The 26,912-nt window shown below is 30.5% G+C and overlaps 2 protein-coding genes and 1 pseudogene across 2 annotated transcripts in view; all 3 read left to right on the plus strand.

Moving 5' to 3' along the window:
• LOC107162706 (uncharacterized) overlaps positions 1-26,912 on the plus strand; it is an 83,960-nt gene that overhangs the window by 45,851 nt on the left and 11,197 nt on the right. Inside the window, exons 3-7 of the mRNA XM_089230802.1 lie at positions 5,833-5,998; positions 16,202-16,580; positions 21,905-22,015; positions 22,096-22,254; positions 22,316-22,561. Of these exons, the coding sequence (XP_089086928.1) occupies positions 5,833-5,998; positions 16,202-16,580; positions 21,905-22,015; positions 22,096-22,254; positions 22,316-22,561 (1,061 nt within the window). The remainder of the gene's footprint in view (positions 1-5,832; positions 5,999-16,201; positions 16,581-21,904; positions 22,016-22,095; positions 22,255-22,315; positions 22,562-26,912) is intronic.
• LOC149060997 (uncharacterized) lies at positions 2,915-4,680 on the plus strand (annotated as a pseudogene).
• On the plus strand, positions 8,807-10,302 carry LOC149060998 (uncharacterized). The gene has a single exon (XM_089230853.1). It carries the CDS (start codon positions 9,172-9,174, stop codon positions 10,300-10,302), a length of 1,131 nt encoding a protein of 376 aa, XP_089086979.1. The 5' UTR covers positions 8,807-9,171.

A 26,912-nucleotide genomic window follows, 5' to 3' on the forward strand; every position in this document is an offset into this window, starting at 1 on the left:
GATTTACACAGTAAATCGTTATTATTTCAGGTAGAGTATAAAATAACCACGAATTTGAATATGATAATTGATTCCAAATCACTACATTTGAGGTAACAAACTTAATTTCACAATTATTTTGAATGTTCTGTGGGTTTAATAGCAATGCTATTTCACATAAGTTAGTTCTTATTCTATGATGGATAGGTTGGCTATTTTTACATAATGTATAAGTTTTTAATTCTTTACACGTTTCCCACTGTCTGTTTGTCAAACCAAAAAAATTCTATTTATCCTGACTAATTGCTAGTATTTAAATTTCAGGTTTGATTAAAACCAGACTTTTAGTATCGTATTCCATTGGTAAAGGTATTATATTATAAACGGTAAATTCGTTACTACATACTAAAGGAATTTTTGTGATGAATACCAAATAATTGTCCTTGTGGAAAATTGCGACCTCAGATAATTTAATAAAATCTGGAATAGCTTCTTGTGTTATTTCTAATGGAAAGGTGGTTCCTACTGGAAGATTTATTTTTATTTCCCGGAGTTCTGTTAACCATTTCCTAGTTGATAAGATGGTAGTATTTAACTTCCCATTTAAAGCTGCGTTCACGATTTCTATGAGGTTCTGTGTTTCATACGCGTATTGGTTTAACATAACTTCGAATAAAACTGTTTGCTTTAATAACGTAGTTATCACCATGATTTTGTCAATATTCTGCGTGTTTCTTTTAACTTGTTCACTTAAAACCTGAATGTTGTGTTCTAACTTATGCTGGTTAGTTAATACTTTTGTCAATGTACTGTCGTTTTCAGTGATCCTTGTTTGAATTATCCGTATTTTTTCTGGTACCAAGTTTAAATTGTTCTTATTGGTGTATGTTAATTGTGCGATCTTACTAAATATAAATTCTTTGTCGATGTTCTCAATATTCCCATAAAGTACACTGTCCAGACGATTTATAGCATTCCTGAGTCCACGACGGAATCTATCGTTATTATTTACACTCTGTCCTATTGAAGATAAAATATTCTGATGATTTATCTCGATCTCATATAAATACGGTAGAGTAGCTTGTGAAAACAGTTGACAAATATGTATACTATCATTGCTTTCAAGTTTCTGTCGTATTTCTGCACACAGTTGTGAAGTACTGTTGTAAAGCTTTGATAGTGTCAAGTATTTGGTCGAATATTGATCTAGGTCAAGGTATTTGATCAATTTCCACCCTGAATTAGATGTTTTCATAGTCCCCAAGTATTGATAATATAGACCTTCATGGTTAATAAAATTTGTAATATTAGCTGCCTCTTCCACGGGAAATTTCTGTGGTTCTCCAACCAACGTTTGCAGAAAAGTCATCATTATTATCACATGCGCTAGCGCTATGTTCATTGTAAGTTTCTGAAAAGTACGAAAAGGATTTAATTATTATTCATGAAACACTTTCAAAAGATTCTGATGGAATGTTTGCCTCCGTCATCTCTTGTTTACTACAACGTTCCTCCGTACTGGGTCAACCCCTAGAACTTGTAACAGAGTTCCTATTACCACATAAAACGGTCCTTTTCATGACCACCAATCAAAACACAGCACGCACAAACGACACCACCGTAAGGGTTAAGTGGCGAATTTAAAAAACCTTCTGATCATTTTACATTACCAACAAACAAGGATATGGATAGAGGAGACCGTTACGAAATAAAAAATACTATTACCATAATCAAAAACCCAAAATTGTATGAATAGCGAGGCAAACCGTACCGACGTGTGTCCACAGTTACGCACGGCGACACACCTGTGGTTTACGAGTCGGTACTGGACACAGAGACATAGAGACCGTGAGAAAGTTAATATAAGCTCATTCCCCTTCGATATTATATTTATTGTTTGTAAATGAAAAACTAAATATTGTAAAACTATCTGTCGCGCCTCTAAAGGCCTGATACCGCCCGCCGCGGCCGCTTCTTTAAGCCAGCCACGCGGTTCGGATGTAAAAAATTATTATTAAATGTTTTTAAATTTCAATAAAACATCTTGATTCTACAAAACTAATAATCAGTGTATGATTATTTCTGTACACGGTAACTCGAGTATCAACGCATCGTGTCAAACTTCAAATGGTCCTAGCCATTTAGGAGCTAATTTACCTTTGGAGAAGTTTTATCTTGTATTAAAACTTTAATCCCAACTACTATGCTCTGACTTCTCAAAGTCTTGTCGTTCCTCTCCTTGGCCTTATGTTTTTCTTCTAACAAGTGCCTTTTCTAGCGATTTCCTGTAATTCCTGCATATTTTTCTTAACATTCATAACACTGAATGGAAACGGTTTGTTACTCCAGAATATTTTATAATTAGGGCAAAGGACTTGTAGCATTTGCATAATTTTTTTGCACAGCCACAAAAATAGCAGAGTGCGAAACAAATACGTTTCATGCTTCCACAAAGCTAGGTTTGAAATTTTATTTTGCATATAAATGCATATTTTACGTTTTTTTGGTTTGTAGGGCATATTTTACACTTTTATACGCTATTTTACATTTTTTGAGACATATTTTACTTGAATCAAATTTTTTCCACAGTGACATTTTTATTTCAAACAATACAGTCAAAATGTTTGGATAAAAATTTATTTATTTTTAATTTTTGTCGTTTATATGGTTTTTGACTGTCCTCGGGCACACATTTTTCTTAGAAGCGATAACGATTTGAACGTAAACTATACCTACGACATCACCACCACAGATACGTGTGTACACCATGCGGGCTTTTATTTATAAAACGTTTCTAGACACGACAAGGATCAATATTTTAGTATTTAGTCTCAGTCAGCTCAGCGGAATCGTGTTATCGTGCCGACTTATTAGCCTTATAATATTATAAATTTATTTGAATATTTAAATTTAATAATTTCAAATTTGTAATAAAATGACGAAAGTTAAACAGCATTTAAGTAGCCGGTTAAATTGTTTTGTGTCTGAGTTTGGTGCCCGTATATTTTCGACCGACGATAAAGTCCTGTACTGTAACTATTGTGACGTTAAAGTAGGGAGTGAAAAACGGTTTAATGTTACCTACGCAACACATTAATACAGATAAACACAAAAATTCCGTCAAACGTAAAGAAAAAAACCAAAATGCACTTGAATTGGGAAAAAGTACAACAATTGGTGAGTAATTCTAAAAAATCATCTTTCAATAAAGACTTATGTTTTGCAATGCTATCAGCCAACATACCTCTTAATAAGCTAGGTAACGTTCAATTAAAACAGTTTTTGGAAAAATATACGGGGAAACAAATTCCGGCCATTACTACTTTGCGCAAAGGCTATGTCGATGAAATTTATTCTGAAACTATTAATAAAATTAGAAATGCTGTCACTGGTAAAAAGATATGGGTATCAATAGATGAGACCACCGACTCATTGGGCCGACATATTGCAAACGTAGTAATCGGTACTCTTGAAACCGATGGTCCAGGCCAAACATTTTTATTGAATTCCGAAGTACTGACCAAAGCTAATCATTCGACTATTGCGCAATTATTTGATAATTCAATTCATTTATTGTGGCCAGAAAAAGTGCGTCACGACGACGTCCTACTGTTTTTAAAGTGACGCGGCGCCTTATATGGTGAAATCCGGGAAATCAATTCAAATATTTTATCCTAAAGTTATTCACGTTACTTGTATTGTGCACGGACTTCATCTTATTGCTGAAAAAATTCGAGCAAATTATTGTAAAGTTGATAAAATCATCGCAAATGTCAAAAAAGTATTTTTGAAGGCGCCATATCGTGTTGCAATATTTAAAGATAAAGCGCCCAATATTCCACTACCGCCAGCACTCAGTGGCGTGGTGAACTAAAAATATTCCAGAGGCAACCCCCCATATAGATGACCCACCCTACATGTATTTGCATGTAAATAAGTACAATCCTTGATACCCACCCCCCAATATTTGAAAAATCCCAGAGGCCTCTGAAATTACTCTTTGCCACGCCACTGCCAGCACCTATTTTAACAAGATGAGGGACGTAGATAAGAGCCGCTAATTATTACTGTGAACACCTTGAAGTTATTAAATCTATTGTCGACTCTTTGGATAAAGAAGACGCTATTTCTATTGCAAATTCACAAAAGTATTTTTCTGAAGCAAGCCTTGCGGCAAATTTAGTATTTATCAAGTCACATTATGGATTTTTACCTGATACAATTACCAGTCTTGAAGCAAAAAATATTTTACTTAGTCATGCAATTGATGCAGTGCAAAATGTTAATTTGAAATTGTGTCAAGTCCCTGGTCCAATTGCAAAAATTGTTAAAGAAAAAATGAATGATGTTCTGAAAAAATATCGGATATCAAAGTTTAATTCGAATTTCAAACATTTTAAATGGCGAAGAAACTTCAATGGACGAACTACCCGAAAATCGATTTGGTCTACTACAAATAAGCTTCAGTTAACTCTGTCGATGTTGAAAGGTCATTTTCAATGTTCAAAGTTCTTTTGGCAAACAACAGACAATCTTTTCAGTTTGAAAATTTAAAAAAACATTTGATCTTGATCGTTCAATGTAATTTTCAAGGTAAAAGTATTATAATAATTAAATATGTAATGGCTAAAATTATTTTTACTAAACCATGGGCATTATTTTTTTTTAGAGTCAGAAGATGTAGAAAATTATGAAAATTAAGAAAATGAAGTAAAATTTATTAATTAGTATTAATGTAATAAATTAATAAATAATAAATAATAATCTTAATGTATTATGTATTTATTATTTAAATAAAAAGGCTAAAAAAAATGTTAAGTGCATATTTTAATTGCATATTATGGGGTTTTTTTGTGCATAAGTGCTTGCATATTTAGAGCTTGTTTAGAGCTACAAGTCCTCTGCCCTATTTATAATTATATACTATATTAATTTATTATATTGCTATTATTTCAAGAGAAAAAAAAATAATATAGGTAGGGTAATGTTATTCGCTTTGAATAACAACAAAATAAGGTTATCGGAGTAAATATCTATTGTTGTAATTTAAATACTCATATTTAAATTAATTTGACTTTCTGGTAGACATTTTTTGTATTATAAAAGTAGACATACTCATGAAGAATCTTGTATTGCATTTTCAGATAAATTTAAAAAGTTAAATTTTTATATATTCCTTACTCAACATAAATAAATTGTAAATATTCGTGTTTTGTACATTTTTTTGTCAAATTCGAACTTCTAATGCTGATGAAAAAAAAATGTGACTGCATTTTTAAAATTTTTTAACTGTCCTTGTAACTATATATTAGGAGTGTTCTATTAAATTATGAAACTTTTTTTACCAAAACAATATATTTTTACTGTCATAATATACCTATAGAAAAAAAAAACTAATAAGATCTGGCTTCAAATGTCTATAAATAACTTCAAAAGATTTTAAATATTTTGAAAATTTTATCAAGTATAAAAAATACCAGTATAAATTTTTTATTTAAAAAAATTTAAAACAAAACATTAAAAATTTAATGTGTCTATTTTAATTTGTTTTAGAGTTATACCAATATCGAAATATGATTTTCACAAAAATTGATTTTGCATAAAAATTCTCGTTTTTCCTTCATTTTTTTTCTGTTTTTCCTGGCGCTTTTGAAAACTACTGGGAAATTCAAAATTTGCCCTCTTCAATGTACGAACCAGATTCACTACTAGTTAGAAAAGCTACTGAAGTTTAAAATCAAATCATTAGTTTGTCAACTTATCGTGTACACAGACACAATAAAAAAATATACAAACAACAATGTAAATTCAATATATTCATCGCTTCGCTCTTTACTTTTTAATGTATTTCAGATGACAGCAGTTTTGCAGCTTATAAGTCTATACTGTTTTTAAGGTTGGAATATTTAATTGGATTGCGTGATTACCCGTCATTCGATTTGATAATTTGGGCATGGAGAATTGGAGAAAAACTTTTGGTCGTTGATACTGGATTCATTCAGCCGAATCAGGCTCTCAAGTAAAATCATGATAGATGTACTAAATTTCATAATTGTCTGATACATAGTTGTACTAACTATATTAGTTTTCGTAGATAATACGTATCAGTACAAAACGATATATGAAGTGCTCCTTTCAACAACGAGACAAGTCCACTTTTTAAAATTTTTCAGGAGACATGTATTTTTTTGACCAAAACTTTTTACTTTTTCAATATGTCCAAAGCACCCGTCAAAGAGCATAAAACTATACCTGGGCTCAAAATATCTATGAATAATTGATTTTATAGAAAAAGCTTGAGTGATGTAAAAAACTTATCATTTCATACTGTCTTTACATGCTTGTACTCGCCAAATATATACAAAAGTTATATAACTTTTATAAAAGACATCTTCTGGTGGAAAGTGTGAGAGTGGCATATTCTGTTGAAAATCAATGCTTTTAACTTCAATTATTGAATCATTTTGTTTGGATTCAGCTGATGGCGTTTTAATTAATTGTAAAATACTTCTACTTTTCTCAAATAAATTGGTTTTTCTTCTTCATTGTATTCATTGTCAATAATTTTTTTTTCATGTTATCACAAGTTTGACAAGTGTCAGATCTGAAATAGGCGAATGATATGTTGAAATTTCTATTACATTAATTAGCAAAATAGTTGTATTTCAATTAAGTTTTAACTTGTTCACTATTTTCACTTTTTAAAACGTTCCAGGGTCATATTGTTCCAAATACATTCTATATAATTTGGACATTGAAAGTTCAGGAGACATACACACACATATATATATGTATACTTTACATTATTGTTATCAGATCTACTGTAATGAGTTTGCTTCTTAGAAAAGGAATTAATTAACGTATCTAATTGGAAAGATATATTGTTAGATATTTTATTAGATCGACCGTGATGCTTACCACGTTTATCCTCTGGGTTATAAACTTGATTCTTCAATTTTTTTATAATTTTTTCTATTCTAGATTTTCCACCTCCGAAAAGAGCACAAAACGCCATCTTGCGAACTGGAATAATATAATATAATATAAAAGAGGTTTTTTTATCTCATATTTACGTAACACGTTTTACTTGATCGACTACCATCTCTTTTCTTTTGACGAATAACAGGGTTGACCCTAATTAATCCAGCCAAATATTTATCTTGTTTGTTCTTATTACTTATATTATTAAATGTTACAAGTAAATTTATTTTTTGATCATCCGGTACAAGTCAATTTATTCAATAACTCCGTAAGTAATCATTGGACATGTATCTTTAATGCGGACGATTGTAAAAAAATCTGTACATCAAAAATTTACTTTTGAAAAAAAGAATGGACTTGTATTGTTGCATGGAGTCCTTCATATTTACTTGGGATTTTTGAGAACGATTGGATACACATTTCTTTATACACCAAAAGTGAATATATTATTGTGTACTCTGTACATAATATTTTTAAAATAGTATCACGTACGTTTAAGTGCATATGTTTTACTATTTTACTTTTATAAAGCCCAACAGAGTTTCCTAAAAAATAACATGAGGAGTCTCCAAAAAATTTTTTTTCTTAAAAATATTTATATTATTACGTATTATTATTATTTTATTGATAATAAGGCTTCAAGAACAAGATCATTAGCCTGCGTACATATTATTGTTTTAACTATATTATACTAGGTAGCTGATCCTTATGCACTTCGTTGCACGTTAGAAATACCGACTCTATAAGATTCAAAATTTGTGTTTAATTCGTCGTTTAATACCGACTATAGTAATGTTCTTTAACTTCCCGTGGATTTAACCTATATTTTCTCCATAGAATATACGAACTGTCAACTGACACTAATATAGTTCATGATATTATGTTAAAAACCTATACAAATATATATAAATTTTATGTCCCACATTTTTGGCTCCACTTTACACACATACGACACGAACAATTTTAGTTCATTAGTTTCAAAAGTGTGCTGTCAGTTTTGATATTAGATTGAATTGACCTATAATACAACTTTTAGGTAAGAACCTTGAACTACTCAGGTCGATGCAATATTAGCAACCGACACCTTTTGTAGTAATAAAATAATAATTAGCGGACTGTATAAAAATATGTATATATAATAATTAATAAACTACAAAAAGATTTAAATTTACACTTGGAACCCTCTAAATTATAAATAGAAATAAATTAATACAAGCGATCTGGTTATCCCGTGCGACGAACAAGTACATATATAAAAAATCAACAAAAAATTATCGCTACAAAAAGACTACGTATAAAAATCAAAAAAATTGACGGAGACAAAAAAAATAATATCACCCAATTCACACGATATCGATAATACCTAATCACACCAAAAACTAACTGTAATAGTATGATTAAATAATAATAATTATTATTATTAAGCAATCAGCTGATTTGCCAAATCATGTACGTACTGAATTACACATAATAATTAATAATAATCTATACTATTATATAAAATTGTAAGGGTTTTTCTTAGACCGCGCTAACCGAGAAAACTACTGAACCGATTTGGTTGAAATTTTTTTTGGCTGAAACCCGACACTCCGCTGAAGGTTATAGTAACACTTTTGTCAAAAAAAAAAAAAGTATAAAGTTCATACAAAATCAAAAACAGAATCAAAGTAGTGGCGCCCTCTTTCGGCCAAAAAATATACTAAATATTTTTAGTTGTTACGGTTCTATAGGTTGCAGATCCAAAGAGGATGAGTTGTTCTTATATAAAATGGGAACATATGGTAAACTTATTGTATGACATATAGTTACTATTGGTTACTGATAGGACAAGGTTATTATGAAAGAATATTTTATGAAAATCCACCCGAAATGTAGGAAATCTGTATGTCAAAAATACAACAGTGGCGCCATCTGTCTAGAAAAAAACAAACTAAATTATAAAAAATTTAGTTTATTGTTGCAGATTAAAATAATAATAAGTAGTGTATTATATAGTGGTTGCTATTGGTTTATCGGGCATGTTTGTATATTATAATATTACTAGCCGACCCGGCCACGCGTTGCTGTGGCTAAAGTTTTTGTAATATTACATTATAGTAAACAATCTAAGAGAACATCAGTCACTGGCATCAGCACACTGGCATAATTTGTACTTAGTTTTTTTACCTTTTTTTCTTACCCAAATTTTGAGTAAGTGGCCAATTCATTATCATGCCGAGAGCGCAAAGAGCACGCATTAGCAGAAGAACTGCCAATGCATCTCGAATGTATAACAGAAGGCAACAAAATAACACACCAGAACGTTCTCAAACACGTGCTCAGGAGCAACGTAACGCTTTGAGTATGAAATCAGCGTTTAATTATCAATCCGAGATTGATTATTTAAATATTAAAGCGCTTCAAATTGGACGAATGACTATATTATGTCCTAAGTGCCATGCAAAAAAATGGAAAGATGAAACCCATGGACTTTGCTGCGCTGACGGTAAAGTTGTTTTACACCAATTTGAGGATCTTCCAGACCTAATTAAAAGTTTAATTGATAATTCTCACCCTCTATCAAAACATTTCTTTGATAATTCTAGACGGTATAACACTCTGTTTCAAATGACATCGTTTGGAGCAAACGAAATAAGTGAAGGGAACTTCATGCCCTCTTTTAAAATTCAGGGTCAAGTGCATCATTTAATAGGTAGTTTATTACCCGAAATTGGAAATAATGCTAAATTTTTACAAATATATTTTATGTCAGAGTCGGATCAAATATCTATTCGAACAAATATGATTCCAAATATGAAAAGAGGTCTCATTGAATCATTGCAAACAGTTTTGCGTGAAAATAATCACCTCATACAGAGCTTTAGATCTAATCTGGAGTCGAGGTCTTTTGATGAGTTGCAAAACTTTAAGTTAATTATTCATGCTGACAGAGTTCCTCAAGATGAACACAGAGGTCAATATAATGCACCTACCATCGATGAAGTAGCTGTATTATTAGTTAATGAAGATAAAGGTCCCAGAGATATAGTTCTGCACGGTCGGAGTGGACAATTGAGTCGAGTTTCCGAATTGAATAGATCTTATGATGCACTGCAATATCCATTGATGTATACTAGAGGCGAAGACGGTTATCACATTAATATATTACAGGGAAATAACCAAAATCGAACCAAAACTGTATCCTGCATGCAATTTTATTCTTATAGGTTTATGGTTAGAGAAACAAGTCTAAATCATCTACATTATTACAAAACATTATTCAGCCAATTCGCCGTAGATATGATGGCAAAATTGATTTCTGAAAGACTACACTTACCGTCAAACCTTACCAGTAATCCCTAAAGGTACTCGAGCTGATGTCGTTAATGCTTGCTTAAAATCTTCCCATATATGGAACTATGTTGAAAAACTTTATTTGCGAACAAACATGAGAGTTTATTTATGCGGAGGGGACGATATTTTTCCAGCACAGTTGTTGAAAATTGGAAATGGAACTTTAGAAAATGAAAATGGTTACATTTCTGTCAATCACACGATTGGACGGGTGGTCAATAACGTGTTAGAGTTGATTTCTACAGTTTATCCAGACATTTTTAATCTGTCCAATAAATCAGATCAGTGGTTATGTGAAAGAGCTATAATCTCTCCAAGAAATGTAACAGCAGAAGAAATTAATGATATCATCCTTCTAAAATTCGATGGACACTCACGTGAATATCTATCTATTGATACAGTTACATCAACAGATGATGCTATTCATTATCCACAAGAATTTCTCAATTCTCTTTCTCCTTCGGGATTTCCTCCTCATAAACTAAAATTAAAAATTGGTGCTCCAATTACATTATTACGTAATCTTCAACCACCGAACTTATGTAACGGTACAATATTACAAATAAAATCGTTGCGAAATAATATTATAGAAGCCGTAATTCTTACAGGGCCAGCGAAAGGAGAAATTGCATTTATTCCAAGAATTCCCATGATTCCCTCTGACTTGCCGTTTTCTTTCAAACGGCTTCAATTCCCGGTTAAAGTTTCTTTTGCTATTACCATAAACAAAGCACAAGGTCAAACATTCAAGTACGTTGGCGTAGATCTTCGTACAGAGTGCTTTTCACATGGGCAATTATACGTGGCATTTTCTCGAACTGGAGACCCGAATCATCTTATGATTTTAATTTCAACAGGAAATATAACAAAAAACATCATATACTCAGAAGTCTTATAAAATTCATATTTTAATTCTTTTTTTTTCTTTAATAAATTTTAATAAATCTTTAATAAATTTTCTTTAATAAATCTTTATCAACCATAAATTATTTCTTTTTTATCAGTATTTATTTTTATCATTTATAACGCTAGAAACCGTTTTTTATATTTACTAGCCGATCACAATAAACAATAATATTTGAATAAAAAATTCTACATATCATGGTCCGAAGGCAAAATAAACAACCAATCACGGGCGAAGCTGTGACGGGTCGGCTAGTAATAATAATAATAATAAACAAAATTTAGATTGCCGTACATAATTGCTGCGATAAACATTATTCGTACATAAGTGTAGAATGGTGTCGGTGCAGATGTGTACGTCTCACTTGCGTACACTGCGATTTTCTTCTCAGTTGCGTACACAGCTTAAAATGTGGGCATTCCCTATGAATACTTTTGCCACCTAAATATATATTATAAGCTATTTATCGTCTTATGATTAAAGATGTACACTACTTTCGATACGTACGATATGTACGATACGTTACATCAGTGTGTGAATAGTATACCATACGGACAACGGTGTTGATCCATTTTTTTCATATTTTTTTTTTTTATTATAATTTATTATAATTGAATTAATCAAAACAACAAAAAAGAAGCCATCTTTAATTGGCAGTAGCGGGTTTGAAATACCGACAACATCACAAAAATAAAGATTGAACTTTAAGCTGGTTGTGTGTGAACGAAAAAAAGCTACAAAGAACGTTTAAGTCACGAGGCGAGAATGTGCTTTCCATAACCGATCACGAGAGTGCACTCCCAATTTGGCTAAAACTGAAATCGTAAAATCTTTATCTACAGCTCGCAAAAGGTAAAACATATTAATATTAAATAAATAATAATAATATATAGGATGATCATATAAAAAGGTTGATTAAAAAAATATATATATATATATATATACTTACAATAATAATAATTAATAAAATATTATTATTATCATTCAAAAGTTACATAATAATATGTAACTAAATGTAAATTATATTAAATATACACAATGATATGTTTAAAATACTTTGGTATATTTTGAGCTATATTTTATGCGTGTCCCACATTTTTACAGATAGCGTGAAGAAGATGCGCCAGTTTGTTCTATTTACAACGACGCTATACGACCTTTAATAGACGCTAGATGCGAGATTGGACAGAAGTTCCTACATTTGATGAAGTAAAAGCTGGGTTTTATCGTGCCCGAAAACAATTTAGATGGTCAGTTCACGATCCACAAATCGTAGAAGTACTGCACCTGATGACGTGGAGCTAACTGAATTTAACGACTTTTTGTTGAAAACTGGTTAGACTTCGCCACTATTTTTAAGGAAATGTGGAATTGTCACAATGAAAGACATCGAACAAACAACATCGTCAAGAATGGAACCATAAATTTAAAACACTGGTGGGAAGATCGCACCCGGGTATTTGGGTTTTACTTGAAAAACTGAAGATAGCAGCAACAGAAAGTGACCATCGACTTTTACGCACTGAATTAGATTTAGAAAGAACTAAACGAAAAAAAAAAATATAAAATTGGATGAGAGAATGAAACGTATAACTCAAAACTTCTTAGAAAATAACGAATTAGACAATCGCCTCAAAAATCAGCCATAATCGTCAAATTAGATTAAATTAGATTGTATTTATTTATTGTATATTGAATATTAATTGCCTATAATATATTTAACTATATTTTATTACAATGATATTTTACATTTACATTTTCAGCTACACACTGAACGTATTTATTCGTGCGCCCTCATCTAAGCCTGACTAAGTGTTAAGGGAAATGAGTGTGTACGCAAAGTACAATTGATGTTACTCTAGGTAATTACGTTGTAGGCGTGTGAGAGAATTTGTAACTAAAAATAGGCTGTACCTACGCTAATGAGACGTGCGCATCTGCACCGAATTCGTGTAGAATATCTAGCTTGAAAATTAAAATATTGAATAAAATCAGACATATAGCCACACAGATAAAGTTCTTACCTCACTGTTTGGTAAAAGGTCAATTCACTTTTAATATTAAAATTAACAGCACACAATTGATGAAAACAATGAATACATGGATCTCTTTACGATTATTGACAAAGAGACATAATATATCCATCCAAAAAGAATTTAGTTATGAGTAGGGCCCGGGAATTCATGCATTTGCATGTTTTTTTTTAACCATTAGATTTATTGCTAAGTGAGTTAGAAATGCATTCCAAGACACTACGAAAAACATATCAAAAGTTCATAGTGCATATTTTTGCATATTTAGTGATTTTTGAATTTTAGAGCATATTTCTTAAGTTTACAATCTTTTAGAGCATATTTTATAATTTATAAAGATACAGTATAAAACTTCATAAATAAATAAATACATTTATATTGAGAGAACTTACTAGATATCCTTATATCGTATTTTTCAAATTTCCATTTGACATTAAAAACAATATTTTTCCCCGATTGGTTTTATAATATATTAATATTAATATTTATAAATTTTAACTACAGCTAGCTTTATCGGCTTTATCTTATTACGTCGATCGACGAGCGCACCTGTGCTGAATTTAATGTGTTTAACTTACTCAATATAATATTCTATTATAAAATAACCGCAGGACCGCGGTTATTAAATGCTGATGATGCGCTTGCTATTGGAAAAGTTTAAAAAAATTATGTCAGAAACAGATTTAGAATCAAATTTAGTTTTCATTTATATAAATTATGGCTAGCTACGGCTATTACGAGGTTAGAAACTCAGGGAACTCTTTTAACTGACGCAATCAAAACTATGGAGAATGTAAAAAATAAATTAACTTCAGTAAAATGTAACAAAGGCATTACAATATATAAAAAATTTGAACAAGTTATTGAAAAGAATATGGGCTTTAAAACACTATTCAAAATTTCAAAAATTATGCTGGGAGAAGAAATGACAATGGATAATTTACCTGGAAATTTTTTGGTAATAGTTTACTATATTTTAAATCGGAACCTGGTAGTTGTTCGAAAAATGATAAGAACCTCGAGTACGATAATTCTTAAATTTTGCTATTACCAACATAATTTTATTTTTTTTTAAATAGTAATTAATTTAACATTTTAAACATGTGCTGCACTGAGTGATTCATTAGATTTATATTAACTCGATAAGTTAAAGGTTAATACCTATGGAAAAAAACATTAAATTAACTCAGTTTAAAAAAAGTTAATATTTTTTTTTAATTAGTATGTAAATCACATAAAGAGTGAATTTGTTTTTTTAGTTTCTAATTTATAAATTATAAAAAACAATTTTATTAAAATGTACACTGTATATTATACTTTATTTTTATTTTATACTAATATAGTAATATTTACGTATAAACGAAAAATTTCAAAATGTTTTTAACTTGATGGTTTTTTTTTTTAATCAACTGTGAAAAGCTAAGTTATTTAGTTATATCAACTGTATATTAAATTAGTTAAGTTCATAAGCTGATTAGAAAATAAACTAACTAGTTAAGTTTAAAAAAATTAACTTTTTAAATTAGTGGCGGTAGTACGGTACTTGATAAATCGTATTTTGAATAATTGAGATATTTCATTCGGTTACGTTGGCATACATGTAAGAGGTAAGCGATAAAAATCATAGACATAATAATATATGGACTGCGCTCAGAGAGAGAAAACCGGGACCGATATAAACTGAGAGAGATAGCGATTGTTGGGGGCAAGCATGGAAGAAACTATTGAATATTTTTATTTAAGCCATGAAATAATCATTATCTAGTTTCTAGTATCACCAATGTCCAAAACAACAGTCAAGTGTCAACAAGTATAAACTAAAAAGTAAGAACGGCAAGAACAAGTTTTCATTATTATTTTTAAAATATTGTTTAAAAAATAATAATTATTATTTTTTAAGTTAAATAACAGTAAATAACACTATAATAACACAATAAGTCGCTTGTTCGCGTATATATATGGATTATATAATCGTCAGTCGATGTAAAAACATGGAATGACTATTATAATTTATAACTATTATAATACCTATATAATAATTATAATATTTACTATTATTACACATTTATTAATAATAAACATATTCATGGTGTATAAAATATAGACGTATTTCTTCCATGACTGCCCCCAACTATCGCCATCTCTCTCAAACAATTTCGACGACCTGACATGATAGACTGGGGGTGAGGAAAGCGCAGTCCATATATTATTATGTCTATGATAAAAATGTCTTATCATTTTTCGAACAACTACCCTGTATCCATTTTAAATACGCACCAATTTCTTCGGTTGATGTGGAGAGGAGCTTTTCGGTGTACAAAAATATGTGGGCAGATAACAGGCGGTCGTTCAAATTTGAGAATTTATCAAAATCGTTGATTGTGAATATTGTAATGTGTAAAAATGTATATTAATTAATAAAATAATGTTTTTAATTACCAGTCAAAGAAATTGAATTAAAAATCGTGAGTAGTATCTCATAAATTCATAACTAATAATTTTTTTTCCTCATATTTATAAGTTAAATGAAATAACAGCATAGGTATTTAAATGCATATATCAGGATTTTTAAGCGCATAAGTGCATACATATTTCGATAGTTTTTAGTACATAAACTTCCGGGCCCTAGTTATGAGTTATAGCTATTATAGCCATATAGACAGAAACAAATTTACCATTATATAGTTGAGTTACAGTAATTAAAATCCATAAAGTCATAAGCGGCCTTGAAAAAAAACTGTTTCTACAGTAGGTACAGTAAAACATATAAGTACAGACCGAGTATTTGGTTAATTTTACAAAATTTTAGTACTGGGTTTGTTTTCTCATTTTTCCATTCAGAATATGAACCAATATGAGACAAAATGTGGTTTATTAAGTTCCTGATATTGTATTCCTCACAAATACCTTATGGTTTAATTCAGCACTGGGTTGTACAAAATATAGTTAAATATGTTGCGTTACATTGCAGTCTTTCAGTGATAACCACGATGGGCAGAAATGACGTGTATTTGTGCCAGACTGAACTCGACGTTAGCTGTATGCTACAGTTGTGGACTTTGTTCGTAGCCAGCAAAACAGTGTACGCTGAGAAGACTCTGGTCAAGGCTCCTCCAGATGCCACCGGATCGGGCTGCTGGACACCATACGGATGGTATGTGTTCTGTGACTCGTTGGGAAACGTTTACCGTGTGCAACCAGGTGCACCAGAACCAGAAATGGTCGTAACTATGGCAGCAAATTCGGTCTCGTCGAAAAGTGACAACGACGATGATGTACTGACCGCATTAGTCTGCCCCAGCAAGCAGGGTTTTGTGCTGTACGTGGTAAACCAAAGTTGTCAATTGACGGTGATTATTAGAGTCATTAATATTTTTATAATTTTAGATTCTGAACGAAGTGATGAATGTATTGATTTTACAATGATGTGTGTGTGTGTTTTTTTTTGTGTCTGTGTTCAGCATAACTAGTCGAAATAATGCTTCAATTTCAAACTTTGGGGGTGGTTTCCGATGTAAAAGTGAATATCCTTGGTGCATTATAGAGGTCATAAGTAAACATTTTCCAACAATTTTCAAAAAATTTTAGTAAAACAAAAAAAAAATGACGAAAACGGGAATTTTTACGCAAAACCAGTTTTCGACCAAATCGATTTTTTTATATGGTTGTAATTCAAAACCTAATCACTGTAAATATTTGAAATTTTCACCAAATGTTTATGTTAGTGTTATCTATATACAGTTTGATTTTCAAAATGTTTTGACTTTTTTTGAGATATTTATAGACCACTGAAATTTTCGATTTTTATAAGAATTTTTTTTTGAAGTGTCGGTAAAAAAATTGTAGATGACCAAAAAAACTTGAAAAATTTAATACAAGGTTCCTTATGAGTTGTTCTTATTGTTGTTAAAAAAAAAATAAAAAATCGTTAGTCACAATTTTTTTTTATAAGCATTTATAGTTCAAATTTTTACGAAATCTGTCAAAAATGCGAAAATTTGCAAGTAATTTTAAAGTTGAAAAATCATAAAAATGTTTGTGTTCATAACTAAGGATTAAAAATACAACACTAAGTTTTCCATAAGTTTTTCTTCAAGTAGCTATAGAAAAAACTCGAAGCGTCATTATAGGAAAATTTTTTAAGTATTTGAGTTTTAAATTTTTATGAAATTAGGTATATGTATATCTATGATAATATAAAGTATTATTAATTATAAAATGCGTCCTAATTGAAAAATAAAATATTTGTTTCAAAATAGAATATAATATGACAATATTTAAATATAATATACCTATCCTAGACTGACAAATCATCTCCGTTCAGAATCGTTTTTCGTATACAATGATACCTATCATTGCATTCAAATCTAATCTACCCTAGTCAGAGGTCCACTCCATTACCTAATGTACAGCAGAGCGACATCCACTTACCCGCTTTTTATGATTAGGAATATCTTAATTTAATTGTTTAGGGAATAAAAATACATAATTGATATCGAAGCCAAAAAAATAAAATGACAAAAGGGGGACATTTTTTTAAGGAAATTAGGTACGCTACCCATTATCTTTTAATTCTAATAACACAAGTATGAAATATTACTGACTTCTAATTACTAAAACCCGTGCTGATTTAATGTCAAACTTTCAAATACAATTTAGGCTGTTTTCGATCATTATTAGTTTTTTTTTTAAATTAATATCAATAAAAATTTATTTGTTGGGTAAAAAAGCTTGAAAATTTAATACAAAGCTTCTAGCACATTGTAGCAATAGCAGTTGAAAAATATTAAAAATACATGGACACGATTTTTTTTTGTAAGCGTTTAAAGTACAAATTTTGACTAAATACGTAAAAATTACGACAATGTTCAAATTATCTTAGTTAGAAATTCATAAAAGTTTTTCTTATTAAATATAAGATTTGAAAATTAAATACAAGGCTCCTAACATATTTTTACAATAGCAGTTGAAAAAAGAAAAGAAATATATAGACTATTTTTTTTTTAATAAACATTCAAAGTTTGAATTTTGACAACATATTATGTAAAAATCACAAAAATTCGTAAAATATTTTATGCTAGAAATTCATAAAAAAATTTCCTTTTATATCTAAGATTTTAAAATTTAATGCAAGGCTCCTAAAACATTTTTACAATAGCAGCTGAAAAAAAAAGAAATACATAGTCACAGTACAATTTTTTTTTACTAGCACTCAAATTTTAATTTTGAGAACATACGTAAAAATCACGAAAATTGGCAAATTATTTTTTGCTAGAAATTTATAAAAGTTTTTCTTTTTAAATCTAAGATTTGAAATTTAAATAAAAGGCTCCTAACATATTTTTACAATAGCAGTTGAAAAATAAAAGAAATAAATAGTCTCAATTTTTTTTTTATAAAAATTCAAAGTTTGAATTTTGACAACATAAAAATTTTTATTTTGAAATCTAAGATTTGAAAGTTTTTAATAATCTATAATATATCCTAGATAGATAAACCGTTCCCGCTCAGAACCATTTTTCGTATCATTTGATTCAAATTTAATTCCATCCATTACAGTTACCCACTTGTAACCTACTGTACAGCAGAGCGACATACACTTTCCCGCTTTTTGATATTAATTATTGAACAATTATAATTTTCTTTAAAATTTTTTTTGTACACTCCAGAAACAGTCTTCCATTCTCTTGAACAATACGTTATAAAAATTGTTTTTGTTCTTCTTCAACCGTAATTAAATAATGAAAGTCTTGCATCAACTTAACACCCGTTTAGGCATTACCGTTAACTACTGTAAGGGTCGACACAGCACTTTCGGCTTTGATAAATGAAGCATTAGTTCGCCATGGTGAAAGAAACTCGAAGAACAAACTGCCAACAATTTTGAAACGAGTGAACAAATACTTAATCTTGGCTGATATAGTCATAAATATTTTTTCCTGAAAAGAAAAGTGTGAAATAACTAAAGATCTATATAAAAAAAATTAAATATATATTTAACATTTATAGGTCATGCTAACTGCACAATGAACTGTTAAGTTTGTCCTTCGATCATATTGTTATATTCATATAGTTTCCCAGTAGTCGATAATTTTTCTTTTGTTAAATGTTCTATAGTCTTTATTTTTCTTGCTTCATCCACCTATTCGTCAAATAGTGACAGGATAGCTGGTTGATTAGTAAAATACCATAAATGTTGCCTAAATTTATACAAAGGTGCTTTTAAGATATTTTATACAACATGTTATTATGTTTTTAAAGATTTTAGAAAACACACATCATGATTAGGTGATTTTATTGTGATCACTATATATCATATGTTGAACCTATTGTTTGATATACCAAGTTACAATAAATATGAAAGCATTTAGAAGAGATGGCTTGTCGTTACTGATTAATTTGGACCGAAAACTTAGTAAAAATATTTTTTGGGAAAAGATTGCTGTCGCCTTTCATCCATCTTTTGGTGCATGGTACCCAGAGCCCTAATTTTTAATTTCCAGTTTAGATCTCCATAAAAATAACTGAAAGTTCTATCAAAACTCGGTAGTAATCTTTGACAATTTTTTTGTCAATTCAGTTTAGTAAAACTTAAGCATATCTCAGGAGTTGTAAAATATATTTCCACTTTTTCACTATATCCTTGTAACCTATTTGGATCGACATTTTTCCAATTTTTATAAATTTCCTGAGGACGGAAATATCAAGATTTGTGGTCATTTGACTAGTTTAAACTTCAAATACGGATCTTAGGACTAGTTCATTGACGTGATGGCAACAAGAAAAAATGAGCAATTCTCTATTTAGTTTTTGTTCTAGGAGAATACGAGCGCAATTGAGACGACCTGTATTTTAAGTTGTCGTATCACAACAGAGAAGCTGTACTTTTTCTTCGAGATTCTAGTCTGTGATTACATTCCAAACAGCCTGTGCCTATTTTCTTCGAGTATAGCAGTCCAATTTTGGGACAGCAATAAGTTGTTCTTTATTTCCAAATGAAATACAGTGAAAACTGTCAAAAGCGGAATCGCATGGGACCAACAAAAACTTCCGCTTTAAGCAGTTTTCCGCTTTATTCAATAAAACGGAAAAATTCCGGATTATTCAATTCAAAGAAAAACCAAAGAATATTTTTCAAATTTTTGTTTTAAATAATATAATTCAACTAAACTAAAATATATGTTTTATAATTCATTAAATTTAAACTAAAATATATGTTTTTTTATTACATATAACATACTAAATTACTAAGGCAATTAAATATGATGTACATATAAACATTTAGAATTTCCAAAAATGATGAAGAGTTTTTTGTTTTGTCACGGTTGCTGCTATTTTTTCTTCTGTGTGTTGTTTGATCTATGAAACCATTTGAAGGAGATTATCTGTTGGTGTAAGACTGTTTCACAGTTACAAAGGAGAAATTTCATATAGTTTAAGATGCTACATAATAATATTGCGATAATGCATTGTATGTACAATGTACATATTATATTGTACGAATATGTACCTATAGAACAATTTTATCTTCTTTATCTATCACTATTTAACAATGTAGGTACATTGCACATACGCATATCAGCATATCTATAATTTATACCTTATTTTTGGTTTAGATTTGACACGCGCGTGTAATTTTTCCGGCTTATGCAAGGTTTTATGCTTGAATGGGGCTTACAAAATCGTTCCGTTTCCGCGTTATGAAGGTTGCGTTTTATTGAGGTCGAGTGTCCATAAAAAAATATAGGAACGTGCCGGGACCATAGAAAAATTCCGTATTATATAGTTTTCCGTTTTATTCAGGGTCCATTTTAGACAGTTTTCACTCTATCTATAGAAAGACGTTCTCCTTTTCGATTTCAAGCATTTAGTGCAGAAAAAAATTGTAGCTTCTGATCGTTATTTATAATTTTTCCTACGGATTCTTTGGATGGAAAATTTACGTATTGAATCTATACTATAAGCGCCTCAATAGTAGGATGAAGAATAAACACAAAGTCTCTCATACTCTACTGATACCTGTTTAATGCAGCTACTAATTTTGAATTAATAAACATTTTTTGGTGCTTTTAAAATTTCTCCAAGTCTCAGGTAATGTGTTTTCGATACTAGTTTTCTGATTATCTAGTGAATCTATTTTTTCATAATAAATAGAAATACCATAGAAGTTGAACTATCATGGTATTTCATTTTCCAATCTTCTTCTTCAGTTGTTCTTAGTTGCACCCTTTTTTCTTTGTCTGATAGCTTTTTATCCACTTCACTCAAATAACCAACTTGACCGGGTTCTCTCTAATACTTTTAAAATACTGAATTTTTCTCTATTTTAATTAATTGTAAGGCATTAGAGTGTGAATTATCATAAAAATTATCTTAATTGTCTATAAATTTTTGTTGGCGCTGTTTGAAACGTCTTATGTTTTCTTTGCCTTTTTTTTTGTAAGTCTATCCAAAATTGATGTAAGTTAACAAGTTTTTTTATACAATTAGGTTAGGATTGAGATTCACGCCTCATCATAAAATGTAACACACTCGCGAACACCGAGATTCATGCTTTCATTAATAGTGATAATAGAGGTCATAAGACATTTCAAAAAAACATAATAATGTGGTTTCTTTCTGATATCTTATAATATACCTAAGTAATTTATACCGTGATGTGTTTAATTCATAGTATTTCAAAGACACTCGAGGTATTTTTACTAAAATATGGACTATGGCTGTCAACTACACATTGCAGTGTATTGTAGCTGTAAAAAACGACGTTTACGCCTGGTCAAACGAGGTAGGTAACATTATACCATCATATATTAGTATCATGTGTATCTGCCCATGAAATGTTAACAATAACAATCAATTATGAAGGGAATATTATTACAACTAACTCAGAAAAAACTAAAAATTATGAAAGTTTATGGATCAAAAATCAAATATTTTACATTTATAAAACCTACCAACGAAACAGTGGCTACCATTAACAATAAGAACATTTTGCAAGTGTGGGATGTGTTAACCGGAGATATGGTAAACATTTTCAATGTATATTAAAGTACACTAGTCTTCTATTGTTTCTTATTTTTTTTAGAAAAGCAAGATGGCACTTAACGGGATTGCAATGGATTTGTGTAGTAATCCGTTTTACTATTATGTTTGCATTACATTTAAATACGGTAAAATAGAATTAATGAAAATTGATCCCAAATTGAATGAAATTGAGCGCATTGCAAAAATAGTGCTATGTGATGAAGACTTATCTTCTGTAAAATTTTTCTCTGATGGAAACACTTGTACTGTCTCTAGTTTTCCCACTGGCCGATTTTTTTATATAAGTGTAAGTAAATATTTAGTAATAAATATAAAATTTTTATTTTAATGAATAAATTAAACATTACCTAGTTACTAAATGTCCATTATACAGTGTGATCGAGAAGTCACGCACATCAAAATTAATGTGTTTGTTAATAGTATTTTTATTGAATTACTTTTACTTTTATTTATAAACACAAATACAAAAATATTCAAAATTAATTTATACATATTCTCGAAATGGCTGCCCTGTTCATAAATGCATGCACGAACCCGTTTTACCACGTTTGTGGCCACTTTGTGCAATACGCTTGCATTGATACAACGGGCAATTAATCTCGTTGTTGTTGAATTGTTAGGTACTGGTACATTCGGATATTTCACTCGAAATTCATCAATAATACAAGCATAAGAACGGCTAGCAAAATACTGTTAAACAATAAACACACGTTTCTCTTGTGAAAACGACATGTTCACAGAGCAATAATCAAAGAACTACTAATAGCGTCGTATCATCAATACATTTAACAAAGACGTATAGATTAAATTTCGGGAATACCCCTAGTGTATTTTTAAATAACCGATAAAAATAATTTATCACAACTACGATTTAGAAACACTTCTATTATGGTGTGCGTGACTTTTCGATCACACTGTATAAAACTAAAAAATAAAAAATGATAATGATGATTGTATTTAAGCCGCCGTGGTTGGACAAAACCAATAATACCGAAATCTATTATTGCTGAGATACGAGACAAAGTCGCACTCCACGCCTATTGCGTCCCACGCGCCTTGCCTTGCGACTCACCAGTTATCATAATATCATACGGCCTATTTGCCGTTATATTGTTCATCATGGCTCTCCAGTCCAGATGGTGTTGCAAACTTTTCTCACTGTCGTACTTTTTTCGTGACAACGAGATATTTACTACGATCGAATGTGCTCTAACACCGACTTTCTCCACTATATTGCGTGTTGCGTTTAAAAACTAAATCGTTCGCACACTATACGTACTCTGTGTTTATGTCAGATAAGCACTAGTGCATCATTCGTGGATACCGGTTGCGTATATGTTCTTCGTTTTGCGCCACCCTTAGGTGAGGAATGAGCATCCACCAGCCAACGGCAATCCACATCACCCGTTCGTCATCGTACTTCCCAACTTCATACCAACCAGAATTATAACATAAAGGTTAGGTGATTGTTGTATATTCACATATCATCAAATCATAATATTTACCGTGTGTTTTCTGTATCATCGGTTGTATGTTCACATGATAGGCCAGTGGCGTATTTACGGGGGGATCATTGGGTTTGATCCCCCCCCCAGGCTCGAGTTGAGTTTTTTTTTTATTTAAATCTAAATTAGACGATAGTAGGGCATCGGGCAGTTCTTCCCCCGAGATATCAGACAGAATTATCTCATGGAATATCACACTTATCTCACGAAAAAAAAACGATTAGATTTTCAACGAACTGATTAGCTAATATAAAGCGCCGTCAAAAAAGTGAGGACTGTGCTGGAGAGCGTGCGAGATGCTGGTAGCTGGCACGATTAGTGCCTCCAACCTCGCGCGTCCTTGAAAGGGAATATTGTGGTGTCGGTTTACCACAATACCAAGGACGGGACGTGAATTTATTTATATATTTATTTAATAACGTATACTGTATAGTGTATACTTCTTGCAATTACAAGCGTTTTGACTTCCGGTTCCGATCTTATTGTCGCGATATTCTCTAATTTTGAACTATTAATTTATTGTGTATCGAACTGCCGTAAATGTATATTTAAGTATTCTAGCTTCTTGTATTTCGTTAGTTATTGATTGTTGTTACTTGATCTTTATAATGGATCGAAACAAAATAACAAAGTATTTTTTTACAATCATCAGTGTCTGATTCAGTTCATCAACCAAAAGAAAATGATCATAATAATATGAAACATGATGTTCAGGTAAGTTCTTTTTGTTTTGTTCTTATACCTACTTTTTAGTCACAACTCACAATGACTTATTTTGTCAATGCTAAATGCTCAGTGCCCCAGTAACTAAATAGCCTACAAAATGTATACTGTATACATGCATTATTTGACACCATACATATATGATATAATACATATTACATTATTGTCGTTTTATTATGGACATTATGGTTAATTTATATTAAATGATGAGTTTTAATTATTTCATAATTTATTTCTTATTTAACAAACAGAAAACGTTATTGATGTTGTTAATGGTTGTGATAATGTAAAAAAAGATGTCTCTGAAACTTATGAAATTAATTATATTTCTTTGTTTTCAAATTTGAATCGTTCTCTGACATTTAAGTAGTTAAATGTATGTGATAAATTTATTATTTAATTGTTTTAGGATTCGAGTGCCTATTTCATTCAGAATTTTCTGATGAAGACAGAAATGAATTTCAGCACCTAATTGAACTATATTCTCCTGCAATTGATAGGCACAATGTTTTTGCAGAATTGAAGATGTGGAAATTAAAACTAGCCTCCAGTAGTAACGAAATAACTAAAACTGGGATAGAAGCGTTCCTTAACTGCGATAAAGACATTTACCCAAATATTAAACTTCTCTTAAAAATATTTGTGACATTGCCTGTGTCAACTGCAACACCTGAGAGGAGTTTTTCTAGTCTAAAAAGGCTTAAAACATCTAATGGTTTAGTTTTTAGAATTTTGTTTGGACTTATAAGTAATTAAAAATTTCCAGACACGGCTGAATGGATTGTCATTACTATCAGTTCATAGAAATATTGATTTATCCGCGGATGAAGTCATAGACGAATTGTCCAAAACATCTAGAAAACTAGATTTTGTTTTGTAAAATAAAAAAAAAAAAAATTGTAGTTTTATATTTAATTGTTTAAAATTAGGGAGTGATGGGGGCGGAGCCCCCCTCGGGTTGATAAGTACTGGATAAAATCATAACCCCCCCCCCCCCCATGACAAAATCCTAAATACAACACTGTGATAGGCGATATCATTATTACCATTAAAAAATATGAAAAGCATTTTTTTGTATTTTTTTTTTCATTGAATTATTAGCGTACTTTTAACATGGTTTCTATTGAAGTTAACATTTTCTTTAAATTCTTACACCTTTTGTTCCATTATAAAATGACGTATTCAATCCATTATCATCGCATGGCTATTGGCGCCGGGGCAATAACCATACACCACCGATCGTCGGCATTACTAACAATAACTACGTCGTCGAGTTGCACGGCTGCTCTATTCAAGTTACCCCCACACAAAATAGTTAAATGATAAAGATATTCAGGAGTGGTGCGAGGGTAAGTCGACTCAGGTGGTCGCCTAGGGCGCCATTTTCAGGGGGGGGGGGGGGGGGTGCCGAAATTAATTTTTACAATTTTGCACACATTTGTCAGTAATTTTTTTTTATTAAATATAAAATACCTAAAACTTTTTACTGAAATATAGATAATTATTATTATGGTTATTCTGTTTAGCGTACTAACGTAAAATGTTCATCTTATATATTATTCTATAAATTTAAAAAAATACCTGAATAATTGTTATCGTTTAATCGGGATCGCGTCGAGCCGTTGTGACTCGTGACTGCATCTCGTCTTCTTCGTCCGTCACTTATCAGCTTATTCTGTGTATTTAAAAATACACGCTACTTTTATAATAGTATTATATAATATTATTATATTACTGATTAACGATCGTACTATACGGGTCCGTGACCATACTTTTATTGTCATTTTGTTTTTGCTCTATAAAACGAGTACGTCATTGCCACAACAGTCTAGTTGACGATTAAATTTCACTATTTATTAGGTAAGTTGTAGCTTGTAAGGAACTTTAACAGACAATAGAAAGTAAATAATAATATATATTTTTATTTATTATTTATTAACACGTTTGCTGCTGCATCTGTCAGAATACTATATTTATTTTATGTTTAATATACCTATAAGATATTTGATAACAATTACCTAATTAATAATTTTATACAAATTATTAAAATTACTTTAGAAAACGCGTTAATTAAAATGGCACTGAAAAAAAAATTATCGGGAGCAGAAAACCTAAAAAAAAAAGGTTAAGAGAGAATTAGAATTTGAAAAAAGCGCTAATGCTTTATCTAAGTCCTTACAAAAAAATAAAGAATCAATTAGGTAACGATAATAGCTATTCTTCAAAAGAATTGTTACTTTCTACGAGTTTAGAAAAAAAATTACGTCATCTTTATTAGCTACTACAAGATCTGGACAACATACAATTAAGCTTTTAGAAAATATGGATATTTCTATTGAATTTCAAAGTACTGAATTAGTTAGTAACACTGAATCGTCTGAACCAAGTTCTCTGATCCTGCTACTTGGC

The sequence above is a fragment of the Diuraphis noxia genome, unplaced genomic scaffold (genome assembly GCF_037042655.1).
Source record: "Diuraphis noxia isolate RWA-SAM2 unplaced genomic scaffold, SU_Dnox_SAM2 contig0001, whole genome shotgun sequence".
Lineage (NCBI taxonomy): Eukaryota > Metazoa > Arthropoda > Insecta > Hemiptera > Aphididae > Diuraphis > Diuraphis noxia.

What these genes read in the sequence shown, in the direction of transcription:
- LOC149060998 (XM_089230853.1), top strand. Translation starts at nt 9,172, where the DNA reads ATGCCGAGAGCGCAAAGAGCACGCATTAGCAGAAGAACTGCCAATGCA.